The 26,253-nt window shown below is 47.7% G+C and overlaps 11 protein-coding genes and 1 pseudogene across 14 annotated transcripts; 8 read left to right on the forward strand and 4 right to left on the reverse strand.

Annotated features, from left to right (window-relative positions):
* The first annotated feature begins 11 nt into the window (after window positions 1–11).
* LOC136192420 (FIGNL1-interacting regulator of recombination and mitosis-like) lies at window positions 12–2,440 on the forward strand. Its single transcript, XM_065981024.1, has one exon. The coding sequence runs from the start codon at window positions 12–14 to the stop codon at window positions 2,382–2,384; it is 2,373 nt and encodes a 790-aa protein (XP_065837096.1). The 3' UTR covers window positions 2,385–2,440.
* On the reverse strand, window positions 2,414–4,992 carry LOC136192425 (small acidic protein-like). The gene is made up of 4 exons (XM_065981028.1): window positions 3,099–4,992; window positions 2,858–3,041; window positions 2,742–2,802; window positions 2,414–2,694 (listed from the first exon to the last, which is right to left on the reverse strand). The coding sequence occupies exons 1-4, from the start codon at window positions 3,116–3,118 to the stop codon at window positions 2,438–2,440; spliced, it is 522 nt and encodes a 173-aa protein (XP_065837100.1). The 5' UTR covers window positions 3,119–4,992; the 3' UTR covers window positions 2,414–2,437.
* Window positions 3,396–5,026, forward strand: LOC136192422 (catalase-like). Its single transcript, XM_065981025.1, has one exon. It carries the CDS (start codon window positions 3,447–3,449, stop codon window positions 4,938–4,940), a length of 1,494 nt encoding a protein of 497 aa, XP_065837097.1. The 5' UTR covers window positions 3,396–3,446; the 3' UTR covers window positions 4,941–5,026.
* A 15-nt stretch (window positions 5,027–5,041) lies between these two features.
* Window positions 5,042–6,675, forward strand: LOC136192421 (catalase pseudogene; annotated as a pseudogene).
* On the reverse strand, window positions 6,578–8,537 carry LOC136192423 (betaine--homocysteine S-methyltransferase 1-like). The gene is made up of 9 exons (XM_065981026.1): window positions 8,428–8,537; window positions 8,224–8,377; window positions 7,938–8,056; window positions 7,687–7,878; window positions 7,486–7,633; window positions 7,250–7,435; window positions 7,067–7,197; window positions 6,917–7,014; window positions 6,578–6,855 (listed from the first exon to the last, which is right to left on the reverse strand). Exons 1-9 carry the CDS (start codon window positions 8,449–8,451, stop codon window positions 6,681–6,683), a joined length of 1,227 nt encoding a protein of 408 aa, XP_065837098.1. The 5' UTR covers window positions 8,452–8,537; the 3' UTR covers window positions 6,578–6,680.
* Window positions 8,538–8,540: 3 nt separating this feature from the next.
* On the forward strand, window positions 8,541–11,525 carry LOC136192419 (dimethylglycine dehydrogenase, mitochondrial-like). The gene is made up of 9 exons (XM_065981023.1): window positions 8,541–8,773; window positions 8,823–8,921; window positions 8,977–10,284; window positions 10,332–10,462; window positions 10,510–10,724; window positions 10,779–10,936; window positions 10,985–11,044; window positions 11,096–11,230; window positions 11,275–11,525. Exons 1-9 carry the CDS (start codon window positions 8,555–8,557, stop codon window positions 11,458–11,460), a joined length of 2,511 nt encoding a protein of 836 aa, XP_065837095.1. The 5' UTR covers window positions 8,541–8,554; the 3' UTR covers window positions 11,461–11,525.
* On the forward strand, window positions 11,500–12,188 carry LOC136192428 (dual specificity protein phosphatase 23-like). The gene is made up of 2 exons (XM_065981030.1): window positions 11,500–11,772; window positions 11,823–12,188. Exons 1-2 carry the CDS (start codon window positions 11,542–11,544, stop codon window positions 12,060–12,062), a joined length of 471 nt encoding a protein of 156 aa, XP_065837102.1. The 5' UTR covers window positions 11,500–11,541; the 3' UTR covers window positions 12,063–12,188.
* Window positions 12,189–12,842: 654 nt separating this feature from the next.
* LOC136192427 (probable ribosome biogenesis protein RLP24) lies at window positions 12,843–13,740 on the reverse strand. Its single transcript, XM_065981029.1, has 6 exons — window positions 13,614–13,740; window positions 13,445–13,558; window positions 13,318–13,390; window positions 13,200–13,263; window positions 13,055–13,143; window positions 12,843–13,000 (listed from the first exon to the last, which is right to left on the reverse strand). Exons 1-6 carry the CDS (start codon window positions 13,692–13,694, stop codon window positions 12,921–12,923), a joined length of 501 nt encoding a protein of 166 aa, XP_065837101.1. The 5' UTR covers window positions 13,695–13,740; the 3' UTR covers window positions 12,843–12,920.
* Window positions 13,733–16,736, forward strand: LOC136192417 (GPI ethanolamine phosphate transferase 3-like). The gene is made up of 5 exons (XM_065981022.1): window positions 13,733–14,491; window positions 14,540–15,910; window positions 15,963–16,114; window positions 16,161–16,465; window positions 16,511–16,736. The coding sequence occupies exons 1-5, from the start codon at window positions 13,746–13,748 to the stop codon at window positions 16,703–16,705; spliced, it is 2,769 nt and encodes a 922-aa protein (XP_065837094.1). The 5' UTR covers window positions 13,733–13,745; the 3' UTR covers window positions 16,706–16,736.
* Window positions 16,717–18,076, reverse strand: LOC136192424 (microtubule-associated protein 9-like). Its single transcript, XM_065981027.1, has 2 exons — window positions 17,260–18,076; window positions 16,717–17,201 (listed from the first exon to the last, which is right to left on the reverse strand). The coding sequence occupies exons 1-2, from the start codon at window positions 18,072–18,074 to the stop codon at window positions 16,823–16,825; spliced, it is 1,194 nt and encodes a 397-aa protein (XP_065837099.1). The 5' UTR covers window positions 18,075–18,076; the 3' UTR covers window positions 16,717–16,822.
* A 50-nt stretch (window positions 18,077–18,126) lies between these two features.
* On the forward strand, window positions 18,127–24,392 carry LOC136191787 (protein lingerer-like). 4 transcript variants are annotated; one of them, XR_010670956.1, is made up of 14 exons: window positions 18,127–19,085; window positions 19,136–19,250; window positions 19,296–19,444; window positions 19,493–19,621; window positions 19,672–19,863; window positions 19,911–20,015; window positions 20,066–20,164; window positions 20,219–20,290; window positions 20,351–20,446; window positions 20,498–20,597; window positions 20,650–20,869; window positions 20,932–21,392; window positions 21,458–21,549; window positions 21,622–21,914. XR_010670956.1 is itself a non-coding variant. In XM_065980207.1 (10 exons), the coding sequence occupies exons 2-10, from the start codon at window positions 22,050–22,052 to the stop codon at window positions 24,309–24,311; spliced, it is 1,788 nt and encodes a 595-aa protein (XP_065836279.1). In that variant the 5' UTR covers window positions 21,403–21,549; window positions 21,622–22,049; the 3' UTR covers window positions 24,312–24,392. The 4 variants fall into 4 exon arrangements, 2 of the variants coding, with proteins under 2 accessions (XP_065836279.1, XP_065836280.1); XR_010670955.1 differs by having other exon boundaries at window positions 20,932–21,549; XM_065980207.1 differs by lacking the exons at window positions 18,127–19,085; window positions 19,136–19,250; window positions 19,296–19,444; ... (7 more) ...; window positions 20,650–20,869; window positions 20,932–21,392 and adding exons at window positions 22,300–22,569; window positions 22,626–22,751; window positions 22,804–22,877; ... (3 more) ...; window positions 23,320–23,881; window positions 23,931–24,392 and having other exon boundaries at window positions 21,403–21,549; window positions 21,622–22,208.
* Window positions 24,393–24,406: 14 nt separating this feature from the next.
* On the forward strand, window positions 24,407–26,243 carry LOC136191793 (kelch-like protein 12). The gene is made up of 2 exons (XM_065980214.1): window positions 24,407–25,181; window positions 25,229–26,243. The coding sequence occupies exons 1-2, from the start codon at window positions 24,726–24,728 to the stop codon at window positions 26,099–26,101; spliced, it is 1,329 nt and encodes a 442-aa protein (XP_065836286.1). The 5' UTR covers window positions 24,407–24,725; the 3' UTR covers window positions 26,102–26,243.
* Window positions 26,244–26,253: the final 10 nt, after the last annotated feature.

The raw sequence follows: 26,253 nt of genomic DNA on the forward strand, positions 1-26,253 counted from the left end.
GTAAAGTCAAAATGCAACGTCGCACGGAAATCTTTCACCATGACGACGTCGCCGCGTCGAAAACAAGCGAAATGGCGGAAAAGCATCACGGGCAGACGACGAAAGCTCTCATGGAACTCTTATGCAACGGTGGAGAAGAAGAAACAGGCGCCAAAGTCCTCAAACTCGTCGAGGATTTATCAAAATGCCTCGATCTTCTATCGAAATGTCTCGAAGCGCGACCGACGTCGCTCCGAACGCTATCCGATTGCCTTAGAGCTGTCCTGCGAACATTTGAGCACTGTCAATCGAGCGAATCGACGTACGGGTCTTTCTTCGCTAGCGCGGCGAGCGCGCTAGCCGTTCTTTTCAAGCGGGCTTTTGCACTCCACAAACTCGCCTCATCGCTATTGGATCGTCTCAAACCGGATGTGATGACGTCAGAGGAGGATATTTCCGCCATGAAATCAATCGTCGACGACATCGTTTGCATAGGAGAAGTGAGTTCATCATTTGATGCCGTATGCCTTCAGTCTTGCTGGAAAGTCGTCGTACGCTTGCTAACAAAATTTGAAGAGGTGGTCGATGATATTGCTAATTGCAGTTACATTGTATCCTGTTTATGTTCGGTGATTCGCGACTGGTTACCCAAGTGTTGGGACTCGGATCCTGCCTCCTCAAAATCAGTGAGAGCTGTTCGATTTTTATGCAGTCAGCTCTTGAAGTTGTGCTACGAATTTGAGGAGTCCGTTGTTGTGAACGTGGAAGGCATCTTTGGAATTGCTTTGTCCATTCAGTCGGCCGTTCCGTCAATGTCTGAAGAGACGACGACTCTTTTGCCACCCGTTATCGAACCTCTTATTGGTCTCCTCGAATCGAACTCGGAATACGCGGCATTTCTCTCAAAGAAACGGCTCAAAATATCTGAACAGGATGGGCACGCTTATCTTCAGCTTCTTCTCCAACTCTGCCGTCGCTTTCACGTTCTATCTGAAGGCGGTCAAGACATGTGGATGGAGAAAACGTCGAGTGCAGCCGATTCCAGTGCTTCCTGTCTTCTCCTTGACGCCGTTTTTGACGCTGTTGAAAGCGCCTACGCTTCCCTCGCTCTTCCCATGCGCGTCGACGCGTCATTCATCAAAGGAAAAGCCTCCGAATCAATTTCCTTCTACGAGTTCGTCTGCATTGAGTTATCAATCTTTATTGCTCGGTTGCCGGCAAAGCATTTCGCCTCACTTGAACGTCTGCTCCTACGTCACGTTCTGAGCGCTCGTTCACAGTGCGCCGTACTTGCAATTGATCTCTGGTGCTTCGTGGCGCGATGGGGAAACGCTCAGCTCTGTCTCTCGCACGTTCGTCTTTTAACAGATCTCCTCACTTCCCCTGTTGCCAAGTCAACTCATCCTGGCTACGGTCACGCGTGCTGTCTTCTTCGACGCATATTTCCTCTACTTGCTGAAGAGCATCAAGCCAAATTTATTGAAACGCACAGTCCGGCGTCAAATCCCAACAATTTGGTTCTCTGGAAAGACGTGGGGATGCCCTCCAATCAAAGACAGTCTTTAGTAGAAGCGTGTTTTGACGTTATCACAGCGCCAAAGAAACAGTGCGTCCATCTACTTGAGTGTGCAATTCAATGTCTAATTGGCGTCGTAGAGAGCGGAAATTTCGACACAGCATTCAATTATCTGCCGACCGTCCTTTCCTCTTCTCGCCACTCCAATCTCGCTTCAATCTATTTGCATTTTATTGGAGCAGCTGCCCCTCAATTGCGCACACCGTTCTGCTCAGAAATTCTTCGTGTTTGTACGTTGGCGAATGATGAGCTGCAGACCGCGGACTTTCTCGTCGGAATGGCTGCTTTTCTCGGAGCTCTAGGCAAGAAACGATTTCATCCACAAGTGCTATCCCTTCTTTCGGTTCTGTATCACAAGATGTTTGTTTGCGAAGATGAAATTGTTCAGCATCACGCTCTGATTGCTTTTCAAGCGTTCGCCGAATCAACGCCACACACAGAAGCCATTCAACTATGCATGCCAGAAGAAATGAGACCAACGTTTGCTAGTTTTCTTGAAGGAAACTCCGCAACAACGAATCAGTCCACTATCTGCATGGAGGATTTGCACAGAGCCAACCAACAACTAAAGACTGTGAGATATTGGGAAGTTGTAGAAGAAGAAGACCCCACTTGGAATGATGTTAATGAACCAGCAAAGAAAAGAATGAAGCCCAATTCTCCCTCTGCGGCAGATGAGAAAGATTTTCAGCAGGCTATTGATTCTATATGGGATGGGATAAGGAAAGTGGAAAGCTTTTTGACTTTCTCCCTACCACCCAATTGGCTCAAAACGGAACTAACAACAGCAGACGAAGTCCTGCAAAAGATAATCAAAGAGATGAACTGATAGTATTGAACATACGTATCAATTGTATCTAACAAAAAAATACTATTTCTACTTTACTGTGACTTATTGGGATCTGCTGGTGGCGGTGGCGGGGGAGGGGGAGGAACTGGGGGTGGGTCAGTTGGCAGCGGAGGTGCTCCCTCCTCTTTCTTCTCTTCTACTTTTTCTCTTTTGGGACTAGGTGGCTTATAGCCAAATCCCACGTGTTTCCGCGTTCGACCCGTCACTGCCGCCTCCATACTCTTCACATAGCCTTGCTCTAAATTCTCGTGAATGTGGCCGGCCTTGTTGTAGTCGTAGACGTACTTTTCTACAGAAGATTGTACCAAAGAGTCGAGCAAAATCTAACTAACTAACTCTCAGGTAAAACTTTTCTTGATTCTAATTTTTTGCTTAGAAAGCTTTTTGGCTGCGCTTTCTACGAGAATTAGAATCGCTTCTTTGCTTTTTTCTAAGTTTTGCTTTTACTGCACCTCTTTTTTTCCGCCCATCAATCGGAGAAATTTGTTCTTTCTATCGTCGTCACCTGCTATCGTTGCACCGTCCCAAACCGAGTTTGTTCCCTTGATTTCGCTCTTCTCCGTTGGCTTTTCTTCGGCTTGCTTCACTTTCTCCGCGTCTAGTTCTTCCGCTTCGTCTTTCTTTGCATCGGAGCTTCTACAACAAGAAGTAAAAGAACGTGCACCAGGCACTGGAGACGATTGAAGAGAGAACCTTCCGTTCGGATCGTCCATTTTGTTCGTTGACGTCACCAATGCCCATTCCCCGTATATATTCTACGAAGCGCTGGCTGCTGGCTGCTGGCTGCATATATCACGCAGATTGCAAATGATGTAGCTGGTTACGTCAAAGTTGAATGGCTCAGTTGGATCAGTTGAGTGCTTCGGTCAAGCGTCGCTCGGCTCACGTGCCAGTCAGGATGCAGCGTCCGGCAACATATTGTACCACCACAACCATGCCTCAACTAATGAGTGACTCATCCTGATAAGATTAATAATCACACACGGCCCACTCAACGTCCAGGTATCGCATTGTTCGCTGCAGTCTCTCCCCAGACACACAATGGCCTCGAGAACGAAAGCTAGCGAACAGCTTTCCGATTTCGCCGCCTCGCACAAAGTTGCTGACACTTGTACGACCGGCGACGGAACTCCCGTCGACATCAAAACGGCGACAATGACCGTGGGTCCCCGCGGTCCCGTTCTCCTGCAGGACTTCAACTTTCTCGACGAGATGGCCCACTTCGATCGCGAGCGCGTTCCAGAGCGCGTCGTCCACGCAAAGGGAGCCGGCGCTTTCGGCTATTTCGAAGTCACGCACGATATCACTCAATATTGCAAGGCCAAGGTGTTTGAGAAAATCGGTAAACGAACGCCTTTGGCCGTTCGATTCAGTACGGTCGGCGGTGAATCGGGCAGCGCCGATACTGTACGCGATCCGCGCGGTTTCGCCGTCAAGTTCTACACAGAAGAAGGCAATTGGGATCTCGTGGGAAATAACACGCCCATCTTCTTCATTCGCGATCCCATTCTGTTTCCGAGCTTCATTCACACTCAGAAACGAAATCCGGTGACTCATCTGAAAGATCCGGATATGTTTTGGGATTTCATTTCGCTTCGTCCCGAAACGATTCATCAGGTTTGCTTCCTCTTCAGTGATCGCGGCATTCCGGACGGATACAGGCACATGAATGGCTATGGAAGTCACACGTTTAAGATGGTGAATGAAAAAGGCGAGCCCATCTACGTCAAGTTTCATTACAAAACCGACCAGGGCATCAAGAATTTGCCTGTTGATAAGGCTGGCCAGTTGTCAGGCAGCGATCCAGACTATGCTATACGTGATCTGTACAATTCCATCGCTGAAGGAAAGTTTCCCTCGTGGACTCTCTATCTTCAAGTGATGACGTTCGAAGAAGCTGAAAAACATCACTGGAATCCGTTTGATCTAACAAAAGTCTGGCCACACAAGGAATTCCCTCTCATTCCCGTCGGTCGCATTGTCCTTGACAGAAATCCAGTCAACTATTTCGCAGAAGTAGAGCAGATAGGCTTCTCTCCATCTCACATGGTGCCTGGCATCGAACCGTCACCAGACAAAATGCTCCAAGGGCGACTGTTCTCTTATGACGATACCCATCGTCATCGAATCGGAGCAAACTATCTTCAACTACCTGTCAATTCTCCTCAGAAGGCCAAAGTGCGCAATTATCAGCGTGATGGTCCCATGACAGTGCATGACAATCAAGCCGGTGCTCCCAACTACTATCCAAACAGTTTTCAAGGCCCCAAAGAGGAAAGTCGCGCTGCTCCGACTCGTTTCCAAGTTTCCACCTGTGACGTCGCTCGATACAATTCAGCTGACGAAGATAATTTCACGCAAGTGTCCACATTCTGGACAGAGGTGCTGAGCGAGCAAGAGCGCCAACGTCTCGTTGAGAACATAGCCGGTCATCTGAAGGACGCCAAGGAATTCATCCAGGCCAGAGCTGTGAAGAATTTCAGCCAAGTTCATCCTGACTTTGGGAGTCGACTCAATGCCCTTCTGAAGAAATGAACACTGAGATTGTTTTTTTGCTTCATGTTGTAGTGCACGCTCAGAGTCAATCAGCCAACCACATTGATTCCTTGCTTATATCCTGATCCGGGGTCGGTGTCTCTCCCCCTTTAGATATGGCCTCGAGAAGCAAAGCTAGCGAACAGCTTTCCAACTTCTCCGCCTCGCAGCGAGTTGCTGACACCTGCACGACGGGCGACGGAACTCCCGTTGACTTCAAAACAGCAACAATGACCGTCGGTCCCCGCGGTCCCGTTCTCCTGCAAGACTACAACTTTCTCGACGAGATGGCTCACTTCGATCGCGAGCGCGTTCCAGAGCGCATCGTCCACGCGAAGGGAGCCGGCGCCTTCGGCTATTTCGAAGTCACGCACGATATCACGCGTTATTGCAAGGCGAAGGTGTTTGAGAAAATCGGTAAACGAACGCCTTTGGCCGTTCGATTCAGTACGGTCGGTGGCGAGCTGGGCAGCGCCGATACGGTACGCGATCCGCGCGGTTTCGCCGTCAAGTTCTACACAGAAGAAGGCAATTGGGATCTCGTGGGAAATAACACGCCTATCTTCTTCATTCGCGATCCCATTCTGTTTCCAAGTTTCATCCATACTCAAAAACGCAATCCGGTGACTCATCTGAAAGATCCGGACATGTTCTGGGATTTCATTTCGCTTCGTCCGGAAACGACTCATCAAGTGTCTTTTCTCTTCAGTGATCGCGGCATTCCGGACGGATACAGGCACATGAACGGCTACGGAAGTCACACGTTTAAGATGGTGAATGAAAAAGGCGAAGCCGTCTACGTCAAATTTCACTACAAAACCGACCAGGGCATTAAGGGTTTACCTGTTGAAAAGGCTGCTGAATTGTCGGGTAGTGATCCAGACTATGCCATACGTGATCTGTACAATTCCATCGCTGAAGGAAAGTTTCCCTCGTGGACTCTCTATCTTCAAGTGATGACGTTCGAAGAAGCCGAAAAGCATCGCTGGAATCCGTTCGATCTGACAAAAGTCTGGCCTCACGCAGAATTTCCTCTCATTCCCGTTGGTCGCATTGTTCTCAATCGAAACCCGGTCAACTATTTCGCTGAAGTAGAGCAGATAGGCTTCTCTCCAGCTCACATGGTCCCTGGCATTGAACCGTCACCAGACAAAATGCTCCAAGGCCGACTATTCTCCTATGACGATACCCATCGTCATCGAATCGGAGCTAACTATCTCCAACTACCAGTGAATCGTCCAAGCAACGTCAAAGTGAGAAACTACCAGCGCGACGGGCCTATGACTTTGGACGAGAATCAAGCCGGAGCTCCTAACTATTTCCCAAATAGCTTCCAAGGCCCTAAAGATCGTCGTCACATGGGCCCAAGTCGCTTTCACGTGTCCGGTGACGTGGCGCGATACAATTCGGCGGATGAGGACAATTTCACGCAGGTTGGGCATTTTTGGAGTCGCGTTCTAAGCGAGGAGGAGCGACGACGTCTCGTCGAGAACATCGCCGGTCATCTGAAGGACGCCAAGGAATTCATTCAGGTTCGAGCCGTGAAGAATTTCAGTCAGGCCCATCCTGACTACGGGCGAAGAATCGACGAGTTGCTGACAAAGTACAGGCGTCGCACCGCCGTGTCCGCCAACCTCTGAGGACAAAGAACATAAAACAATTCATTTTTCACTTGTGCACACAAACATTCAGACTTTTTTTCACTACGAGGTTCGTCTTTGTTTTTCCTTGTCAACCGAGTCACTTCTTTGCGCCCGATCGCCCTTTTCTGGTAGGTATCTGCTTCGTAGGCTCGGCTTGCTGCTTGAGGTCTTCATCGCCCTGCGTGACGCCCCAATTGTCAGGCTTAGCCAAAGCCGGGCAATGAGGACGACCAGAGGCAGGTTTCAGATTCTCCCAATAGGATCTAGTTGCTCTAAAAAAACGTTTCCCTCGTACTTAAGAATCGAGATGAGATCCGCGTTGTTTTTGTTCACCTAGCTCGAACCCACGGCTTGGTGTGCTGCATAAGCCCTTCGCCCCACGGACCATGTTTTTCACTACCTGGAGGATTCGTCCCTCTTTCTTTGGAGAGCTAAATAATCAGCTTCAATTATTTATTTAGTTTCTTCTGCTGCTTTCCCCACCTCTTCAGCTATGGCTCTAATGTGATAAGGCAAAAAGCCACAGCAACCGCCAATGTAACGGACTCCCAAATCGTAGGCCTCCCTAGCGTAAGCATGGCAGTCCCATCTCGTCAAAATACGAGGCTCCAGAGCTAGGAAAAAAATTATAATAAAACGTTGAGTGCGTCACGTGTGCTCGCATACCGAAGGGAAATTCGGGAAGGTCAATGAAGCCCTGCTTTCCTGCATCTGGAGTGTGATAGCCGAGGGGTTGGACCATGAGGTGCATCTTCTCGAAGCCATTCGCTTTCAAAGCGTCTTTCATCGCACGAATCGCGTCCAAGCTTTTCGTTGGTCCAAAATGACAATTGACCCCAACGAAGTCGACACCTTGATTAAATAATTCGGAAGGGAGACAAATTTTCTTTTCTTTTTTTTACCAGCTTTAGCCAATTTGACAGCACAATCGCCCGCTGAAACGCCGTGCAAGTCTCCTTCAGGTCCAATGCACATAGTCAGTCCGACGGGCTTTCCTGACTTTTTCAGCACTTCCACTGCCCATTCTGCCTCTTCAACATGTTCAAAATACTAAAATCAATAGGTTAATCAACTCAGGAAGTATACATAAGACGGGAAATTGCCTCTCCAATGACAAAATCAACATCCTTCTCCACAAAAACGTCGACTTGCTTCTGGAACTCTTCCTGCACCTTAGCCTTGCCCAAACCCGACAAGTAGGACGGCGTTTGGGATAGACCACCAAGCACGAGAGCATCTCCTTCAGCAGCCACTTCCTTGGCAATATCACAGGCAGCACCGTTGATCTCACTTACCTAAGAGTAAAATAAAAATAACAGATGTAGCTACACAAGAGTGCTACTACTAGACTCACTCCGATCTTTTTGCCAGCGTAATGACCGCGATTCACCAATTTATCTTCACTGGCGTAGAACGAGAATGCCTGTATGACGTCAGCCCCAGCTCGGAGAAACTCTCTCGACAATTGACGAACTACACGTGTAACAAAACAAAATCACGCGACCCGGAACCAACATTTTGATTCTTTTTTGTCAAACGAGGGGCTTAACGACATGCGATCTCCGCGGAAATGAGAATGGCGATTTTTAATTAAGTGCGAAATCTTCGACTTTTTTTTGTCGCTATTTCACTTTTCTCACCTGCTTCGGGGAATTCTACGGCCGCTTCAGGCGTCCACGGGCCCGCTTTTACGTAGCCACGCTTTTCCAGTTCGAAAACGTAGCCGCCGTCGCCGATTACGACGCTTTCGTCCATGCGTTCTAAAATTCCTTTCTTCTCCGATCCCGCAGCAACCTGAATGTGAGCGATTATGGCAAATAAGAGGCTGAGACAGTCGCTTTTACCTTTCGTTTCTTCGGCGAAGACATGGCTCGAGGAGAAAGCAGAGAAGTTTGCGTAAAAAATGTAGGGTGAGAGGTGAACACGTAGGAGCGGCTAACGCACGTTCACTAGGTATTGTTTGTCTACGAGATGCGTATCGCGCTGACTCTCGCATGGGCGAGATCTCGCCCGCAATCGTACTTCTGTCGGCTAGCCAGCACTCGTCCCCAAAAAGACACAGCGAACGTGGTTATAATTGGCGGCGGTGCATTGGGCACGAGCGTCGCCTACCATTTGGCTAAGGACGGACTAAAAGACGTTTTATTGCTGGAGAAAACCGAACTTACTGCGGGTTCCACGTGGCACGCGGTAAAGAAGTAATTAATTAAATAATTAATAACATTTTTATTTAATTTAGGCCGGTCTTGCAACGTACTTCAATCCTGGAATCAATCTAAAGAAATTTCACTATGATAGTTTACAGTTGTATAGTCGCCTTGAGGCCGAGACAGGACAGGTAGCACAAGTACAATATAACAATTTTTCGCGTAGAATGCAATGCGTACCTTTAGAACGTCGGCCTTCACAAGCCGGGCTCCGTGCGCTTAGCGACGAATCAGGATCGCATGGATGAATTTCACTATCAAATGCAGCGCAACAATTGGCACTCGAATCCGCAATGGCTAATCACACCAGACGAAATACACGATCTGTTTCCCATTCTCAACATGGACGGCATCGTCGGCGGACTCTACAATCCGGCGGACGGACACATCGATCCGTACTCGCTCACGCAAGCGCTAGCAACGGGCGCTCGACGACACGGCGCCGTCATCGAGACCAACGTCGCCGTCACTTCGACGCGACGTCGTCCAGACGGTCGATGGCAAATCGACACGTCGCGCGGCTCCGTCACGGCGACACACGTCGTCAATGCAGCCGGATTTTGGGCGCGCGACGTCGGCCGAATGATCGACGTTGATTTGCCACTCGTTGCTATTCATCACCAGTACGTCATCACGGAGCCGATTGCCGCCGTCAGAGAACTTCGTCGTGAGTTGGCCGTCATTCGCGATCTCGACGGCTCGTACTACGCTCGAGAAGAAAGAGGCGGTCTTCTCATCGGTCCCTACGAAGCGGAACACAAAATGAAATTACAAAGCGATTGGGTCGACTCGGGTGTTCCCCCCGATTTTGGTAAAGAATTATTTGAAAGCGACGTGGATCGCATCAGCGACAATTTGACGTCAGCGGCATACAGAATACCCGCTTTTGGCGAAAGCGGCTTAGCAAAAATCATCTCCGGTCCCATTACCTATAGTCCAGATCTACTCCCGATGGTCGGTCCGTTGGAAGGACGCAAAAATTACTGGGTTGCTTGCGGATTCTCTTATGGGATTATACACGCTGGCGGTGCGGGTCGATATCTCGCTCGGTGGATACTTGACGGCGAGCCGCCGTACGACTTAAATGAAACCGATCCGGGACGGTACGGCAGTTGGACGAACGACGCGTACACGTTCGCAAAGACGCGCGAATCGTATGGATTCAATACCGTCATCGTTTATCCGAAGGAGGAACGATGGGCCGGTCGACCCGCTCGCATCAGCACCGCCTATGAATTGACGAAGAGTCGGGGCGGACAGTTTGGTTTTCACGCCGGTTGGGAGCAGCCGAATTGGTTTGCGCTCGCCGGCGACGAAGCCGGCTATAAGCCGAGTTTTCGGAGAACCAACTGGTTTGAGCCGGTCGGTCGAGAATCGACGTTGGTTCGAACCAAAGTTGGGCTCATCGATTTGACGCCGTTTGGAAAGATTGTCGTTGGAGGAAAGGATTCGGCTCGGTTTCTCAATCGAATGTTTGCTAATCGTCTACCTAAGGTAAAGGAAGGTTTTCCGTGTTTAGTGCTCATCTCTCTCTCTTTTAGACTGGGATGACGAATTTGAGTCATATGCTTACTCCGCGTGGTCGCGTTTATTCGGAGATGACTGTCAGCCGACTGGATAAACAGAATTTCTATTTGGTGACCGGTTCGACGTCTGAGCGCCACGATCTGAGGTAGAACAGAACGATGATGACGTAAAATTGAATGTGAAAAATTCCAGGTGGTTGCAAGATCACGTTGACCCGGAAGAAGACGTCACTATATCAAATGTGACGGAGGATTACGGTTGTCTCGGTCTTGCTGGACCTCTTTCTCGTGACGTCTTGGCTTGCGTGGTTGACACATCTGTTTCTCATGCTGACCTTCCGTTTCTTCATCATCGCGAGGTGACTATTAAGGGGATGAAAGTGAGAGCAATTAGAATATCATACACAGGTAAATATACAAAAAAAATTGCGCCGTCTTAATTAACGTCTAAATTCCTTCTAGGTGAATTGGGCTATGAGCTGCATTGTGCTTCAAAGGACACTGGGGCTCTGTATGAAGCTCTGCTCAATGCTGGACAAGAGTATGGTATTGGTGATTTTGGTACATATGCAATGACGTCTTTGCGATTGGAGAAAGGCTTTCGAGCATGGGGAGCAGAGGTAAATTATTCTAATCTACATATATGGGCTCATCTAGTCTGGTATTAGATGACTGTTGATGTGACAGCCTTAGAAGCAGGGTTAGACTTCTTCGTGAAATTGAACAAGGTTGCGTTGTCTATCTTTACGTAAGCCTTTGGTATAAAATTTTCTTTTTAGACGACAGACTTCATTGGAAAGTCGGCTCTTCTCGAGCAAAAGAAAGCGGGTTTGACCAAACAGCTTGCATTTCTCAAGGTAGACGCAAAGGACGTTGATCCAGAAGGAAATGAGGCCATATGGCATGACAACAAGGTAAAATCTCAATGCCAAGATGACGATCTTTCACTTCTTTCAAGGTTGTGGGATACACGACGTCCGGATCGTACGGTTATCAGATTGGAAGCAGCATTGCTTTTGCCTATTTGCCGCCGCATCTTGCTGAGCCGGGCAATGAGGTTCACGTTGAGTTGCTGGGTAGTCGAAGAGCAGCCGAAGTCGTTTCGTTTCCTGTCGTTCAGCCGGAACCACTGCGTTCCGCTTAGACTCGTTTTTCCTTTGATAATGCGCACTGCGCAGACTCGATTAAAATAAACTTTGCCACGTGCGAGAAAGACGCCTGCACAATGCTCCCGTTTTCGTGGATCGTCAAGGGAAAGATCGGGGGCATGTGCTTTCCGTATGAGTTCGAAACCCTCAAGTTGTTGAACGAACGCCTGAAGATCAAGCACCTGGTGTCCCTAACGGAAATTCTCGATGGCTTTCCTCTCGGAGGCGAAAAGGGCGCCGTAGAAAAAGCAGGCATGACGTGGCACTCGATTCCAATGCGAGACTTTCATCCCCCGACTCCAGAGCAGGTAGATCACGTACTTTGAGAGTTCCGCTTCACTAATCGTGTGCGCAAAAGGTCGATCAATTTCTGGCTATCGTTCAAATGGCCGAGGAGAAGGAAGAAGCCGTTGTTGTCCATTGCATGGGCGGAAAAGGAAGAACTGGCACGATGCTCGCATGTTATCTCGTCAAATTTTGCAAGCTGTCTGCTCCGGAAGCCGTCAGTCAGGTTCGCATGCAAAGGCCAGGATCAATCGAAACATGTGATCAGAAGAAGGCTGTCTATGACCTTGAAGCAAGGCTTAATAAAAAGTAACAGAAATTTTTGCATGAATTGCTGCTTTTGTTTTGAGTCCGTTGACTTGCCAGTTGATTAGCTAATGAACTTCTTTTGAGGTGTGTTAATTAGATAGATCACAAGTTAGCAATGATGACGTAACAAGGATGTGACGCCATTGTTCCGGTTTCACTCCTCCCTGGTTCTCAGTAGAAAGATGCTTCGCTTTTCTTGGATTTCTAAAGGAAAGATGGCTGGCTTGGCCTTTCCATCCGAACCAGAAAGCCTCCAGCAATTGAGCGAACAGGAAAAGATCAAGCACTTAGTCTCCCTCACGGATGATCAACCGGGAGGCAAAGCAGACGCAGTCGAAGCAGCGGGTATGGAATGGCATCAAATTTCCATACCCAACCACCAAGTTCCCACAAAAGATCAGGTTAAAAAATATGCCTAATGTTTGCTAATAGACTTGAGCCTACTAAACCCAGGTGGACAAATTCCTGGCTATTGTTCAACAAGCCGAAGGCAAAGAAGAACCGGTCGCGGTTCATTGTATGGGTGGAAGGGAAAGAACGGGGATAATGCTTGCCTGCTATCTCGTTAAATTCTGCGACATGTCCGCCCACGAGGCCATCGAGCACGTACGATCCCAAAGACAAGGATCATTTCAAAATGATGAACAGGAACAGGTTGTAATCGATCTGGAGGCAAGACTCAAGACGGTGTAGACAATCTAGAACAGTCCTATTGTGCTGTACTGCTGCGTTTTTTTCTTTTTCTGTGGGATGTATGTACTGTATGTGTGTTGTGCTCTAGAAATTCCATTCATCTTTCATTGTCATAGATGGTCGTTTTCTCTAAGATGCAACTGAAAGTAAGAACAATATATTTTATATGTTAATTTCGCTCCTTTGCAATGGACTGCTTTTCTGGAATAACAATTTCCATAGCTTCTGGTTCTTTTGCTTTCCTTTGCACTAGAAAAAAAAACGAGATAAGAGCTTGATACTAATAAAAACAAGTCCGCTTACCCTTCGTTATAGGTGGAGCCAAAAGATGAATATTCTTTTCGACTTCTTTAACATCTTCTTCCTTTGCCAACTCCTTCCCAGCTTTGAGCCTAGTAGACAAGACTTGTTCTTTATGCAATACATCCTAGGATTAACGACCTAATACCTTTTCCGAATGTAATGCTTCTGTCTCTTCAATTTGATGTCTTCAATTCGTTTCATTGCACCCACTAAATAAAAAGAAATTACATTGGAAGTAGATATCTTTATCTCTGGGTTTTTACTGGTTTGTTTCCATAGATGTCTTCTATATTTAACCGGAACGTTTCGCTTCATCTCGAATTCGAGAGAATGGTCCTGTGTAGGGAACGCGTTGTCATCTGAGCGAGAAAAAGGAAAATTGCTCCTTACGACGGCCAGTTCTTTTCCCGCTGTCTTTCTGTGTGCTTTCGTCCATCGAACTCGACGCGGATTTCGCTTCTTCTTGAACGCTTTGTGACATTTGGCACGGCAAAATCGAAAGATCTGTAAAGGTGCACGTGGTTTCCTAAAGAGGCCTCGGTTCGATGACGCTTCATACCTTGCTGTCGTTTCTCACAAACTGAATCCCGTGGCCGGGATATACAGTAGAAGAGCAGAAAAAGCACTTTTCTAAGCGCATTACTTCGCGTGCGCAGACTTGCGTAGACTTGCGCGCGCTTTCTAGTGGGCCATGGTCAAGGAATCGGCCAAATGTTGCTTAGTCGTTCTCTGGATACTATTTATCTACGCAAGCGGAATGTTCTTCTTTACACGCGGCTTCTTTCTAAGCAAAACGGCTCTGGAAACGAAGTCGAGCAACCCTCACCGTCAATTTTGCCCCGAATCGCGCTCCCAACGCTACGACAAACTCGTCCTTCTCATCGTCGACGCATTACGATTCGACTACGTCGACTACGACGAAAATCTCAACGCCACAGCTCCGGCTTATCGAAATAAATTATCCATTCTCAAAAAACTTCTCGACGACAAAACAAACAACGCTCTTTTATATCGATTCGTCGCCGATGCACCAACACTGACCGTTCAGGGCTTGAAAGGGCTGACAACGGGCACGTTGCCGTCCTACGTGAACGCCGGCGCGAATTTCGGCGCCAGTCGCGTTGTTGAGGACAGTTGGTTGTATCAATTGACGTCATCTGGGTGTCGTCGGGGAAAGGCGACGTTTCTTGGTGATAATACGTGGATGAGTTTGTTTGGCGATTATTTTCATCGTCAAATGCCCGTGGCGTCGTTTAGTATTGATGATTATTTGACTGTTGATGATTCGATTGTTGAGAATTTGTACACGGAGTTGAGTCGGTTTGATTGGGATGTTATTATTGCTCATTTTCTTGGCGTGGATCACGCTGGACACAAGGAGGGAATTGATTCGGGGGCTATGGCTGGGAGGCTGACTGAATTTGATAAAATTATGAGGTACACATTGGAGATCATGTCATGAACGTTCAAAACATTTTTCTACAGGAATGTCGTCTCCTTGGTTGATAATACGACGTTATTAGTCCTCTTAGGAGATCATGGGATGACTGAGGATGGAATGCACGGTAGCGATAGCCCGGCTGAGGTGGAATCAGCTTTATTTTTCTATAGTAAAACGATTCGTTTTTCTACTTCGAATGACGTCGTGAAGACGATCGATCAAATTGACCTTGTGCCTACAATATCGTTACTATTGGGACTTCCTGTTCCATTCTCCAATTTGGGGTTTATTATTCCGGAAGTGTTTGTTGACAGAGATCGTCTTTCGTTAGTGAACGCCGCTCGATTTAATGCTCAGCAGTTGGATCGCTATCTCACGGCATATTACGAAACGGCTATTTACGGAAATTTACTTCCTTTGGACTATACGCGACTGAAGGACCAGTTTCACGAGATCGAATTTCAGTACATGGATTCTAACGGCAACGTATCGGACGTGACGAAATTTTACCGTCAATATGAGCAATACGCCAAAGAGGTACAGCGCATATTTAGGAGACTATTGACGAGAGATCTAAAGGCAATTTTTGCCGGCATCGTTCTAATTTTCGTCGCCTGTTGCGTGAATTTTTCTTTGTTTTGGCACGGAAGCAGGTGTCTGTCATCAGTGAGAATCCGTCAATCGTTTGTCAGGGCAACAATTTGTGCCGCACTCACTTCTCTTTCGCTCTCTTTACTATTGCGTATTAGCGTTGCGGAGTCACTTTTATTTGGTGTAGCGGCTGGTTCTGGTCTAGGATTTCTGTCTTTGAATAAGAAGGGATTGAGGACGATATCTTTCAGCCAAGTAACGGGGACAGGATGCCTCGGATCAATAGTGCTTCTCCTTCAGTGCATCATCTTATTTTCCGACAGTTACATACACAATGAAGACGCCGTCGTTGACTACGCTGTCAAAACGGCACTCGTTGTCTATTTATTTGTTACCATACGGTCACAAGTTCGTCGTAGGGAAGCGGCACGAACATCAATCGTCGTGATTTCTCTTTTGACTCTCGGAATTCTCACCTGCAGTCGATTAGCTAGCAATTTTCGAACGTGTCGTTCGACTCTACGCAATCCGTGTCGTGATCTCGAGTCGTGGTCGCCTCCCGAACGCGTTCGTCTTATCATTTCCTCTATCTGCGTTGGATTGGCGCCGTGTGTCGTCTACGGGACGTGGCGGAGTCGCAGTCGTCTGTCTCGACTTCAACAATACGTCATTTTCTCTCTATTGTTTCTGATGTCAATCTGTGTTTGCCTCTATTGGGTTGCAGCGGTGCCCGATTGGCAAAATGTCTACTTTCCCAGAACTGTTGATGCACTAATTATTGTCCTTTATTTAGGCACGACCTTGTCTCCATCAATGTCAGTGGGGTACGTTAGAGAAGGTAAATTTTAGAGTGTTTTAAATTCATTTTCCTTTTAGAGGCTATTTTGTTCCGCTGCTCGGTGCTACGTGGATATTTCTTACAATGATGCAGGGAGATAAGCTGGCTCCAGCGATGGCGCTTATGGCAATCCAGACAATGATGATAGACCGTGTAATTGCCCTTATTTGTCAAACGTCTACAACCCGAAGTAAGCCGTGACGTTGAAATCTTTAGATTGGCAAAATTCCTTTTAGTTTCTTGGATTGAAGTCGTTCTCTGGTCAACTCTCAGTTGGCAATATTTCTACTTTACCGGTCACCACACAGCCTTGTCTAGTTTGCGAATTCAAGCCGGTTATATTGGCCTACGGGGTGATGTGACGCCTGGCTGGAAAATGATTGTCGCTGGTGGTCTCGTTGCCATCAATACGTACTCGTCACAGATCTGGTTCACTGCCAGTCTCCCGCTCATTCGGCGGAAGGTAAACCCTAAAGAAAGTGACAGTTCTTCGTCGTTCACTGACTTGGCTGTGTCCTACTTACTCTGCTTTGGCATTAAGGCAAGCTTTGTACTGCTCAACTCCTTGAGATAACTCTGACTTTAGATGCTGAGCGTGTGTCTCGCTGTTACCTGGTTTCTTGATCATCCCGCGGGCATGGGAACGTTTACACCGCGACTGCTGTTCGAATTCGCCGCAGTTCTTTGCGTTTTTGGCACTATCTTGGTCTCGTCTTTGCTCGCATGTCTCAGCAGCCGGCAGAAAGACGCCTCCTCCAAGTCCATCAAGGCCATGGAGTAATAATAATAATAATAATGTTATTATTTTTTTATACAGGACTACGCATCCTCCTGTCGTGCAGCAATCTTCTATGACTATCATAAAGTACTAATACTGAGTAAATAAAGCGACTTTGTGCTAATTGCTTTCTTCACAGTGGCACCAATATTCTAGCGTTTGGCAGCAGACTTGCACAGATTTCTTTTTCCTCGGTTTATGCTGCTTCTGCTGAGGCGACGGCGGTCTTGCATACACTGGTAACGCTCGCGTTCTCAGAACACCCCCACTTCCCAATCCAGCCGGACACCAAGCCAGTCTCAAACCCAGTGACGACGATGGAGACGAATCTGTCGACTTGACGACATCGCTTTCTTTTCTCTCCTTCCACTTTTCAAATGCTGTTTCGCTCATCGTCTTTCTCTCCAAGCGAAGTCTCTCTGCTTCTTTTGCTTCCTCCTTAGCAGCGCGTCGTTTTGAAACGGCCGTTTCCTTTAATTTTTCCCCCTTTTTCTCTGCCCTATATTGATGGAACCTTACTGGGAATCCCAACGTTTATTGGGTTTTTATTTTCTTACCAATTTTGAAATGCCTTTTGGCTATCCTTTTGTTTTTCCTCAATTTCTTCCTCCTTTTCTTTTGCAGTTTTCTTTTTCTTCGTCACCTCAGTGATTTGCTTCTCCTTCAGCTTCTCGTCCTTCTTTCCTTTCCATGCACTAAATGACGTCACGACATCCTGCTTTCGACTCTCTTTCTCCTCCGATTTCTCTCGTTCTTTTTCTCTTTCCGCTTTCTTTTTTTCGATAGCCTTCTTCTTCAACTCCACCTCTTTTGCAGAACTCCAAGCCTCAAACGATTTCTTTGAATCTATACCACGTTCTATCAACTTGACTTTATTCTCCTCTTCCTCCATCTTTTTCTTAGAAATCAACTCCTTTTTCTCCTTCCTCTCAGCAGCTTTCTTCTCCATCAACCACTGCTCATAGATTGCCTGTCTCATAGAACTCGAATCTGCCCATGCACTCTCCTTCACAACGGTCGAGCCGTCTTTTCCCTTCAAAAACACCGCTTCGCCTTTATTTCCTTCGATTCGATTCACCTGTCTTGGCTCAGCTCTTTTCTCCTCCATCAATCGTATGGATGACCGAGCCATTTTTCTAGCAGCCCAATCCTCAAACGCTGCATCGCGGATCGTCTGAGAATCGGCCAATCGACCGCTTCCCGTTCGCAGAGACGACGGCTCGTTTGTAGCGTGAGCAACTACTGTTTCTTGTGCGTAGGACTGACGCAGACTCGCCCCAGGCTGACGTTGATTGACAGCTGTCATTTCCTTCGTTTTCTGTTTTTCTCCGCCGCTCCGTCGAGTCTTGCCACGGCTCCTAGTCCCTTCCATTATTTTCGGCGTGTTTGGCTAACGCGCTTTATATCGTCGCGTTGGAAACGAAGACAAGAAAATTCTCTCGCGTCGAAAATGTCCGATCCTTCGTCCGACGCACGTCGTCTTCTGTCTGTGGCGGCGCGCGTTCATATACCCCAACTAGGCGGCACCGCAATTGCTCTCAAAACGACGGGAACGGAGCCGACTCGCCAACCGGCTTACGATCTTCGCAAACACAAACGCGAAGTGTCGACGCGCTATCTCAAAGGCATCAGCGCTGGCTTATCATTCAACGAGGACGTCGTAAAGGAGCGGGGCCCCGAAACGATTCCCTATCGATCGGAGGAACTCAAACGTCTATTTCGAGCCGAAACAAAAAGAAAACCACCGTCGACACAACAAAGAAAATGGGCACCACGACCATTGAGTCATTTCCGATGTATGGGTAAGGATCCAAATCGCGAGGAAGGAAAGGGAATAGAAATTCCGCCGCCGCTTCCATCGCCGCCATCGCGCTTGGGATTTCGAAGAAAAACACCTCAGCGTTCTGTTCAATCTTCTAAGGCATCGCCTGTGGCCACGGATCGATGGGAAAAATATATTTTGACGCAATTGAGCGATTCTGCAGCGGATTTGCTTATTCGTAAGTCGTCGGGCGGCGGCGAAGAGAAAGACGCTTTGGCTCGATTCATGGAGAATTATCGGAAGGAGGGACGGCGAGTGTACGAAAGGGTCAAACCAAAAGAAGACACAGAAGAAGAAAGGAGTAATACCCCCAAGGAAAATGATACGAAGACCAAAAAGGTGGCGAATTTTCGTGACGACTGGTTAGCCAAGACGAAGATTGTACCTGGCGTTGGCAACGATTTGATACGGTTTGACAATGGGGACGAGTATGAGAAAGTTTTGACGGTGAGCTATCCGGAGAACCCTAAGACGTACAGCGAGAAAACACGTCGCTTGGCAAGCCCAGCGGAACTAATCAAGGGACATCGTCGATGGAAAGACTTTCCAGCACCAGTAGAGGCAAGAAAGAACATTTTTAGAATAGGAAATTTATTATTTATTCTATTTAGGATGATAGAGAGACGCTCTGGCGAATGCCTGAGCCTAGAGGACTTTATGGGGAGAAGAGACGCTTGCACGAGAGCGAAGCATCTCTCTTGGGCTCTTCAACTGCTTCTCAGATAGGTTAGGACTGTCGCAAATCAGACCGCAAACGTGTAATTTTTTTAGTTGATGAGTGGCACGCTCGCTACAATTTAAAAGTGAAGTGGACGGCGACGACGACGGAGCAATTATTCAAGGATTTAACGAGTGTAAATGACTACGTTCGATTGGCAGCTGTCTCCGCGTGTGCGTACGCAAAACGTCTCAATATAAAGGTAACCAACGTTTCTTCTTATTGAAATATTACGTCTACTCTCGTATAGTCCGAGTCTGAGTCTCCTTTACCAATCAGATTATTAAATCTAGTTAAATCTACATTGTCTGATTCGAATGACACGGTAAAACTTGGTGCTGCAGTGACTCTTTTTACACTGAACCTTCCCTGTGTTGAGGTAAATACGCTTGTACAGGTTCAGGTGAAGGGTTCAACGTCTTTTATAAGGGTCAAGCGGTTCTGTACAATGCTCTCCTGAAGGGACAGGATTCGGACAAGTGGACAGCGGTGCAATGTTTGACAGGAGCTCACGTCTGCGACGAAGTCATTGTTAGGGAACTTTTTAGTCGTCTCAATGGCTTGGATGACGCGCAGCATTTCAAGGCGTCTGCTCTTCTAAAGAAACTCAGTCGGAATTCCGTGAGACGAGAGAAAAAAAGCGCCAGTTTTCTGTTATTCGCGTATAGTCTCTCGTTCATTTTTTGACTGGTGAACAATTGAATAGCAATTGCTGGCAGGCAAGGCTGAATAGCTGTAAATTAGTTCCTCTCCTTTACGGGTCAATCAATAAGGTAGGATCTCAATGGATGTGTTTGAGGAGTTGCTTTATTCTTTTGTTTAGGATTTGACGCAAAAGTTACTCGATCTGATGTGGCACGACTGGAGTTCGGGCGTTCGTCAAGCCGCCGCCCAGGCATTAGGAAAAACGGGAAAAGGAAAAGTGAGTTTGTATTATATATAGGAAAGGGTGTGTATGCTATATGGAATTTCTCAGCTGGTTCACGACGAACTAAGGGAAAAACTAAAGAACGGGAAAGAGAGCGAGAAGATTGACGCGTTGAGAAAAGTAAAAAATATTTTTAAAAAAGTCATGTGCGCTTTGTGATTGGATCGAATTTCTTCAAAGATTCGTGGCCTAGGCTTGATGACCGGTCGAATGCTGCCCTCGTTTCTCGCCTGCTTTCGAAGCGACTACGTCTCCGTCAAACTTCACGCGACAAAAGTATCCTCAATTCAATATGATTCTATAGAACGTATGTAATTTTCTCAAAAGGCTGCAGCCGAGCTTTTGATTAAAGACGTCAAAGTCATAGAAGCGCTTATGAAACAGATGGACGACGATCTCTGGAAGATGAAAGCTCACGCCATACAAGGTAATGAGAAGAGAACCACGGGACTATTGATTCCATACGTTTCTCGTATTAGCACTTGGCCTGATTGGCGTCAATCATCCTGGCTTGATTGACAAATTACTATGGTCAATGCGATTCGAAAAACATCCATTTGTACGCGCCGAAGCCTGTCGTAGTCTTCAGCTCATTCGACGTACGATGGACAACGACGACGACATTGACGACACAGACGCCCGAATTATTCCGGTCCTGCGTGATCTATTGACAGTTGACAGTGACCCAAATGTAAAGCGGTAAGTGAACTATGGGAGGGGGCGTGGCCCCAATGACATCATTCTCTTTGATTTTTTTTTAGGGAAGCCGCTGCTGCGCTGAGGGCTCTCGGTCAAGAGCCGACAGCTGACGAAAGCATGACTGCGCTCGTGCGAGAAGAGGTGAAGAAATTGGGAACGCGTGGACGCATCATAACGCGCATCGTCGAGCGAGAAATCGCCGAGACGCTAGAACAACATCGACGTCGTCTTCTACGAGCGTCGCCGTCGCCGTCGCCGTCGAGACGATGGAGACAGGCGACGCGAACGACTGTTTTGAGTAGTTGGATACGTGGAACGGACGACGGCGAGGCGAGCGACGATGAAAACAGCGAACTGATTCCACTAAAAGATGAAGAGGACGGCGACGAAGACGAGACGACTGAAAGAGGACAAGCTACGACTACGACGACTACGACGACTAGGGAACTAAGGGATGGTCGAGTAACAATGCAATCAACTGCTCTGTCTCATTACATGGACGGCGTGAGCGATATTTAGACATGTGAGAATACACTGTACAGTTGCGCGCTGCCTAGTGCGCAAGCGCGGTGCTAATTTTGTCGTCAGGGTTTCTGAGGCTACGAAATGCCTTTGAACAGGTTCCCTTCTCGTCCAGTACTCAATTTCATGGGAATGACGCTAGAGAAAACGAGGAGCTGGTAAAAAGCTAATCGAGGCCTCTCGCGAGGAAACGACTCTCAACCGGAGTGATTGACCCCTGTTTTGCCTAGGACGCCTACGGTGGGAGTATGGCTGGGCTTAGGAACAATCGCACTGTGCTATTTCACCGACTGGCGCGTCGTCATGGGCAAAATTCCTTTCGTACGACAAAAGTACGAACACGAGCCGCCTCACTAACGACACAAAGCGAAGAATAGTGCATGATTGTGTGCTCATTCGTTTAAAAAAAGCCCTTTTCGCTGCAACTACGTGTACGAATATTTCATGTTGGTGTTTACGCATGCGCAATCTACGGAAGTAAATTTGCCTTCGGCACGTTCCGACAGCCTTTTTTGTCGGCCAACGGTGCAATCCCCTCGATTTTCGAACGAGGCAAACGCTCGTCGCGTCGCCTTCGTTCTCACCTATCGCATTTTCCGCGTGCAAACGCACATCGTCGTCGCGCGCGACGCGCCGCGAAACAACAAAAAAATCCGCCATGGCGCAACAACCGCGAAAGTTCGTCGAAAAGATGGCCCTGCTCAAAGAAAAGGAACGTCAACAGTCGATGGCCGTCGAGCAAGTGTTACAAGAAGTGCGCGCGGCTAAAGTAGGCGTAGGTGGTCGACGAATCGGTTCGAACGCGCAATTCGGCTCGGTAAGCGCCCCCTCTCGTTCCACGCGCGCGTATCCAACGCAATCCCTATCGCGTCACGTCGCAACTGGCGCGTCTCTTGTCGCCTCCATAGGATTACGCCGTCGCCGCGCAGCCGCCCTACTACGCGACGTCAACTCGTCATCGTTACGATCCCGCTTACGGGGCCTCGGCGGCCGTCGCCCCGACGACGCCCGATTACGGGACTCAACAGTTGATACACAGTCGATTGACTCAATCGTTACCCGTGCTCTATTCGCCGCCTCCGCCGCCGCCGCCACCGCCGTCACATCAACAGCAATCTCTACCGCCGCCACCACCGCCGTCTCAACAGCAACTTCATCACAATCTCCTAGATCTTCAGGTTCCATACATAGAATAAACAGATACTTTCATAGTTCCACTTGTTTCTTATTCTAGAGCGCTCTTCACGAGCAACGGGAAATGGTGCATGCTGGTGGCGGCGGCGGCAACGCTCCTACTATCGTATCAGCGTCGAATGTTCGAACGAGATTTCCCCATAAAAGCCAGGGAATGGATTGTCGAGTGCGCTAACTCACTCCATTTATTTATTTATTTATTTATTTATTATTTTTAGACGGAGTATCCGTCTATGATGCCTATGCAACAGACGTTGGACGTTCTGTCGTCGTCCGAGCAGCTCTGTCGTCGGTGAGAAAGAAAAAGAAAAAGAAGTTTTGCAAGGACCCAGCTTCTTTTGTTATAGAATCAAATCAGAACCGGATATACATAACAGCATGAAAGCAGCCGAAGAGTCGAGCCAGCTGAGACAGAGATTACTCGCCACAACGGCCACAATACCAGGTAAGAAATTCCAACATCTCCTTAACTAAACCGGAATTGGAATTCATTTATGTATGTCCTGTTTATAGAAGATGACCGGCCCGGAATGATGAGAGTAAGCGTTCAAATATCATTATTCGACTTCTCTATTTTTCCATATAGGCGCCAGCGCCGACAGCGACGGCACCGTCGTCATTTGGACAGAGACATCGAACCCAATCCACCGTTCTGCCTCCCTCCTACATCTCAACCCCGTATGGCTTCGCGACTCTCCCCTTTGTCATTGTTTGCACTAGGGTTTTTCGCTTAGCAACGACGGTTATTCGCTCGCCGGCGCTCGAGCCAGCTCCGTTCCCAATCTCACCGAAGATCCCGTCAATTCGTCAGAAAGTGAGTTTGACGATTCTGCTATATACGGCGGCGGCGGCGGCGGTCACATCAGCGGGGCGGCATCGGCTGCAGCTGCCGGCGGTCAGACGGCAATCTTTCGCGTACGACAAGGTTTTATGAACGTCGGTTCGAAGCAAAAGTCACCCGTAGTACCGAGATCTGTTCGACGTCACCAACAACAGCATATGTATGGTGACGTGGAAACGGTTCACTCTCCGTCGTTGCATCCGCCGCCGATGTATAGTCTAAACAAGCAGCAGCAACAACAGCAGCAAGATGGCTATGCCGCGGATTTTCCGGCACTTGTTTCGCCGCCTCTAACGGCTGCGAATAACAGTGGATCGTCGTCCTTGGGCCAGCAGCAACAACAACAGCAATTCGCCTTTCCTATGGGTTATCCTGATCAGCATTCACAGCGACAACAGCAACAGCAACAACAGCAACAACAACACTACTTCTGTGACGTCGGAAGTGAACTGCAGGTATAATTAATAGTCTCTATCTCACGTTTATTGATATTTGTTTGTGCAGCAGACAGCTGCCTTGCAGCGAAAGTTCAACGCTATGAACGTAGCGCCTAATGACATGCCACCACCCCAACAGCAACACATGCCTAATTCACCGTCTTATCCTTTTTCTGCTGGAAATGATCAGCTGACTCAGAATTACTCGCCTTATTTTACTCAATCGTCACCTCTCCCCTCTTTAGTTGTTTCACAGAGTAACGATCAGTCTCAGCAACAGATGCCGGGATTTCCAACGTCCGGTCATAGCCAAGTTTATTCGTCGGAAACGCTTGTTGACAGTCTGTTTGCAAAGCAGTTAGACAATTCCGAATTGGAGTCACTTTTGTATAGCGAAAACATGCTTCCTGATCCCGAGACGGAGGAGGCGCTCAAGAGGCAGCCTTGAGTACTGTGTAGGGGATTGTAATGGCGGGTAATTAAGTATTTTATTTCTAGCTAAGGTTTTTCGTAAGTCAACTGGGCTGGGTGGGCTGGGTGGGCTGCTGACATTTCTGCCTATGGTGATTTGTCATCGTACCGCATTGTAGTATGCTGATTTTGGATTGAGTCTTTAGAAACGCCTCTCTCTCTCTCTCTCTCTCTCTCTTTTCGTAGTTCAGTTAGGAGGAAATGAACACGTACACGTAGGAATGTGTATATCCACCTGTACAATATTAAAAATGACACGTGATTTTAAACGCAGTTTCCACGTGGTTCTTCTGGCCAATCATATGCAAAGCATCACGTGGTAGCGAGTCCCCGCTTTCCAATTGAGTACATCGCGTTCTTTTTTTCTGTCTGCTAAGCCCGTTCATTTGCTATGGACAAACGATGGGATAAAATTGTGGCTACGAATCTCTCAGAATTGGTTCCTGTACTTAATCCTCCAGCCCTCCTATTCCGTCTGCGATCTCTAAAGCTCATTACATCACAGGAAATGCAGGAGATTAGGCAATTGCCGTCAAAGCAGGAAATGGCATATGAGCTGCTCGATCAAATTTTACCACGAAAGGGTCCCAACGCATACAGCAAGTTTGTCGAGGTGTTGATGGAAACCGAAGGGCAAGAACATATAGCCGATATGCTAAAAGCAGTCGACGAACACACCGTTATACATGAGACTTTAGACTTAAAGTGTGTCATGCCTGAAGAGCTTATTCATGAGGCTGAGATGGAAAAGCTCAAAAGAGACAACGAAGCTTTGAAAAGTGAAGCGTTGAAGTGGAAGTCAAAATGCAAAGGAGAGGCATTGATAATATTAGGATTGCGAATAAAGGTAATCTCGGCGCAAGTTGTAGCACATTTGCTTGTACCTTCTTTTAGGAAGACGAATCCAAGCTAAAGACGATTGAGCCTCAGTGGAGAGTGCAGATGCTGCCTCCTCTGCCGGCATGTTGTAGGCCCTGCGGTCGAGTAATTGAACTAAACGGAAGTCTTATTGTGGGACGGGGTCGCAAGCTGTTTTACTTGGAGAAGGGGTCGTGGAAAAGCAAGACGGTAGAAGCCTCCATTTGGAGTGTCTTGACCTGTGGGAACAATTGCTACGTGATGGGACAACAACAACAACAACAACAACAACAACAACAACAACAAAAGGACACGAAAACGCTGAAAATTTACCAGTGGAAATTTGGTAGTGAAAGTTTAGCTGAGATGACACAACTTCCTGAAGATCATCAGCTTACATGGGGAGTTTCAGCAATTGGGAACGAGGAAAAAATCTACATTGTCGGTGGCTACGGGCCCAAATGCGGCTTTGCCAACCAAGTCAGTTGTTACGAGATTAGAACAGGCACGTGGACAAAGATGAAAGAAACCACGATTCGACGAGCTGGCTCCTCTTTGACCATCCTTGGTGATGACATGTACATCGGAGGCGGAATAACGAGTGCAGGAGTTAGTAATCAACTTGAATGTTTGCCATTGATTGGAGATGGCAATTGCAGCACTCTGCCGCCTACGACGAGCCCCCTCTGTCAACTCGCCAAATTCAACGAGCAGCTTGTTGCCGTTGGAGGCTGGGGTCAGAAGAGCAATTGCTTTGAAGTGTATGACATTGTAAAGGACCGTTGGCTTGCGCTTCCGTCACTAAACAGGGGACGCTACGCTCACGGCTTGTGCTCAACGCAAGATAATCGACTATTAGCAGTAAGAGGATTTAGTGAAGGACAGTTCATTGAATGCTTTTACACATGAAGAACACATCATCATGCAGATATATCCGTACTCATCATCGGTCAAGTTTTGCGCATACATGCAGTCGTCCCCGTCGTATCCAGTACCAGACTTTTTTTCTAAAACAGCGCAGTGATATCAATATTAATTGTCTTTATAAATGTTCGCCGAAA

The sequence above is a fragment of the Oscarella lobularis genome, chromosome 10 (assembly GCF_947507565.1).
Source record: "Oscarella lobularis chromosome 10, ooOscLobu1.1, whole genome shotgun sequence".
NCBI lineage: Eukaryota > Metazoa > Porifera > Homoscleromorpha > Homosclerophorida > Oscarellidae > Oscarella > Oscarella lobularis.

Bases quoted from the DNA above. Each gene is read 5' to 3' on its own strand.
- LOC136192420 (XM_065981024.1), top strand. From the start codon at position 12: ATGCAACGTCGCACGGAAATCTTTCACCATGACGACGTCGCCGCGTCG.
- LOC136192419 (XM_065981023.1), top strand. From the start codon at position 8,555: ATGCGTATCGCGCTGACTCTCGCATGGGCGAGATCTCGCCCGCAATCG. The intron at 8,922-8,976 runs GTAGCACAAGTA...GCGTACCTTTAG, and splicing joins TTGAGGCCGAGACAGGACAG to AACGTCGGCCTTCACAAGCC. The intron at 10,463-10,509 runs GTAGAACAGAAC...GAAAAATTCCAG, and splicing joins TCTGAGCGCCACGATCTGAG to GTGGTTGCAAGATCACGTTG.
- LOC136192425 (XM_065981028.1), bottom strand. From the start codon at position 3,118: ATGGACGATCCGAACGGAAG. The intron at 3,042-3,098 runs GTTCTCTCTTCA...TTCTTGTTGTAG, and splicing joins ATGGACGATCCGAACGGAAG to AAGCTCCGATGCAAAGAAAG. The intron at 2,695-2,741 runs GTTAGTTAGTTA...AATCTTCTGTAG, and splicing joins AAGAAAAGTTTTACCTGAGA to AAAAGTACGTCTACGACTAC.
- LOC136191793 (XM_065980214.1), top strand. From the start codon at position 24,726: ATGGACAAACGATGGGATAAAATTGTGGCTACGAATCTCTCAGAATTG. The intron at 25,182-25,228 runs GTAATCTCGGCG...ACCTTCTTTTAG, and splicing joins TATTAGGATTGCGAATAAAG to GAAGACGAATCCAAGCTAAA.
- LOC136192417 (XM_065981022.1), top strand. From the start codon at position 13,746: ATGGTCAAGGAATCGGCCAAATGTTGCTTAGTCGTTCTCTGGATACTA. The intron at 14,492-14,539 runs GTACACATTGGA...ATTTTTCTACAG, and splicing joins GAATTTGATAAAATTATGAG to GAATGTCGTCTCCTTGGTTG. The intron at 16,466-16,510 runs GCAAGCTTTGTA...CTCTGACTTTAG, and splicing joins TACTCTGCTTTGGCATTAAG to ATGCTGAGCGTGTGTCTCGC.
- LOC136192422 (XM_065981025.1), top strand. From the start codon at position 3,447: ATGGCCTCGAGAACGAAAGCTAGCGAACAGCTTTCCGATTTCGCCGCC.
- LOC136191787 (XM_065980207.1), top strand. From the start codon at position 22,050: ATGGCGCAACAACCGCGAAAGTTCGTCGAAAAGATGGCCCTGCTCAAA. The intron at 22,209-22,299 runs GTAAGCGCCCCC...TCGCCTCCATAG, and splicing joins CGAACGCGCAATTCGGCTCG to GATTACGCCGTCGCCGCGCA. The intron at 23,264-23,319 runs GTATGGCTTCGC...TTTTTCGCTTAG, and splicing joins CCCTCCTACATCTCAACCCC to CAACGACGGTTATTCGCTCG.
- LOC136192424 (XM_065981027.1), bottom strand. From the start codon at position 18,074: ATGGAAGGGACTAGGAGCCGTGGCAAGACTCGACGGAGCGGCGGAGAA. The intron at 17,202-17,259 runs GTAAGAAAATAA...CCATCAATATAG, and splicing joins CAAAAGGCATTTCAAAATTG to GGCAGAGAAAAAGGGGGAAA.
- LOC136192423 (XM_065981026.1), bottom strand. From the start codon at position 8,451: ATGTCTTCGCCGAAGAAACGAAAG. The intron at 7,436-7,485 runs GTAAAAAAAAGA...TATTTAATCAAG, and splicing joins TGTCAAATTGGCTAAAGCTG to GTGTCGACTTCGTTGGGGTC. The intron at 7,015-7,066 runs GTGGGGAAAGCA...CTGATTATTTAG, and splicing joins TTAGAGCCATAGCTGAAGAG to CTCTCCAAAGAAAGAGGGAC.
- LOC136192427 (XM_065981029.1), bottom strand. From the start codon at position 13,694: ATGCGCTTAGAAAAGTGCTTTTTCTGCTCTTCTACTGTATATCCCGGC. The intron at 13,391-13,444 runs GTAAGGAGCAAT...TTCCCTACACAG, and splicing joins CGGGAAAAGAACTGGCCGTC to GACCATTCTCTCGAATTCGA. The intron at 13,144-13,199 runs GTATTAGGTCGT...CTTGTCTACTAG, and splicing joins AAGCATTACATTCGGAAAAG to GCTCAAAGCTGGGAAGGAGT.
- LOC136192428 (XM_065981030.1), top strand. From the start codon at position 11,542: ATGCTCCCGTTTTCGTGGATCGTCAAGGGAAAGATCGGGGGCATGTGC. The intron at 11,773-11,822 runs GTAGATCACGTA...TGTGCGCAAAAG, and splicing joins ATCCCCCGACTCCAGAGCAG to GTCGATCAATTTCTGGCTAT.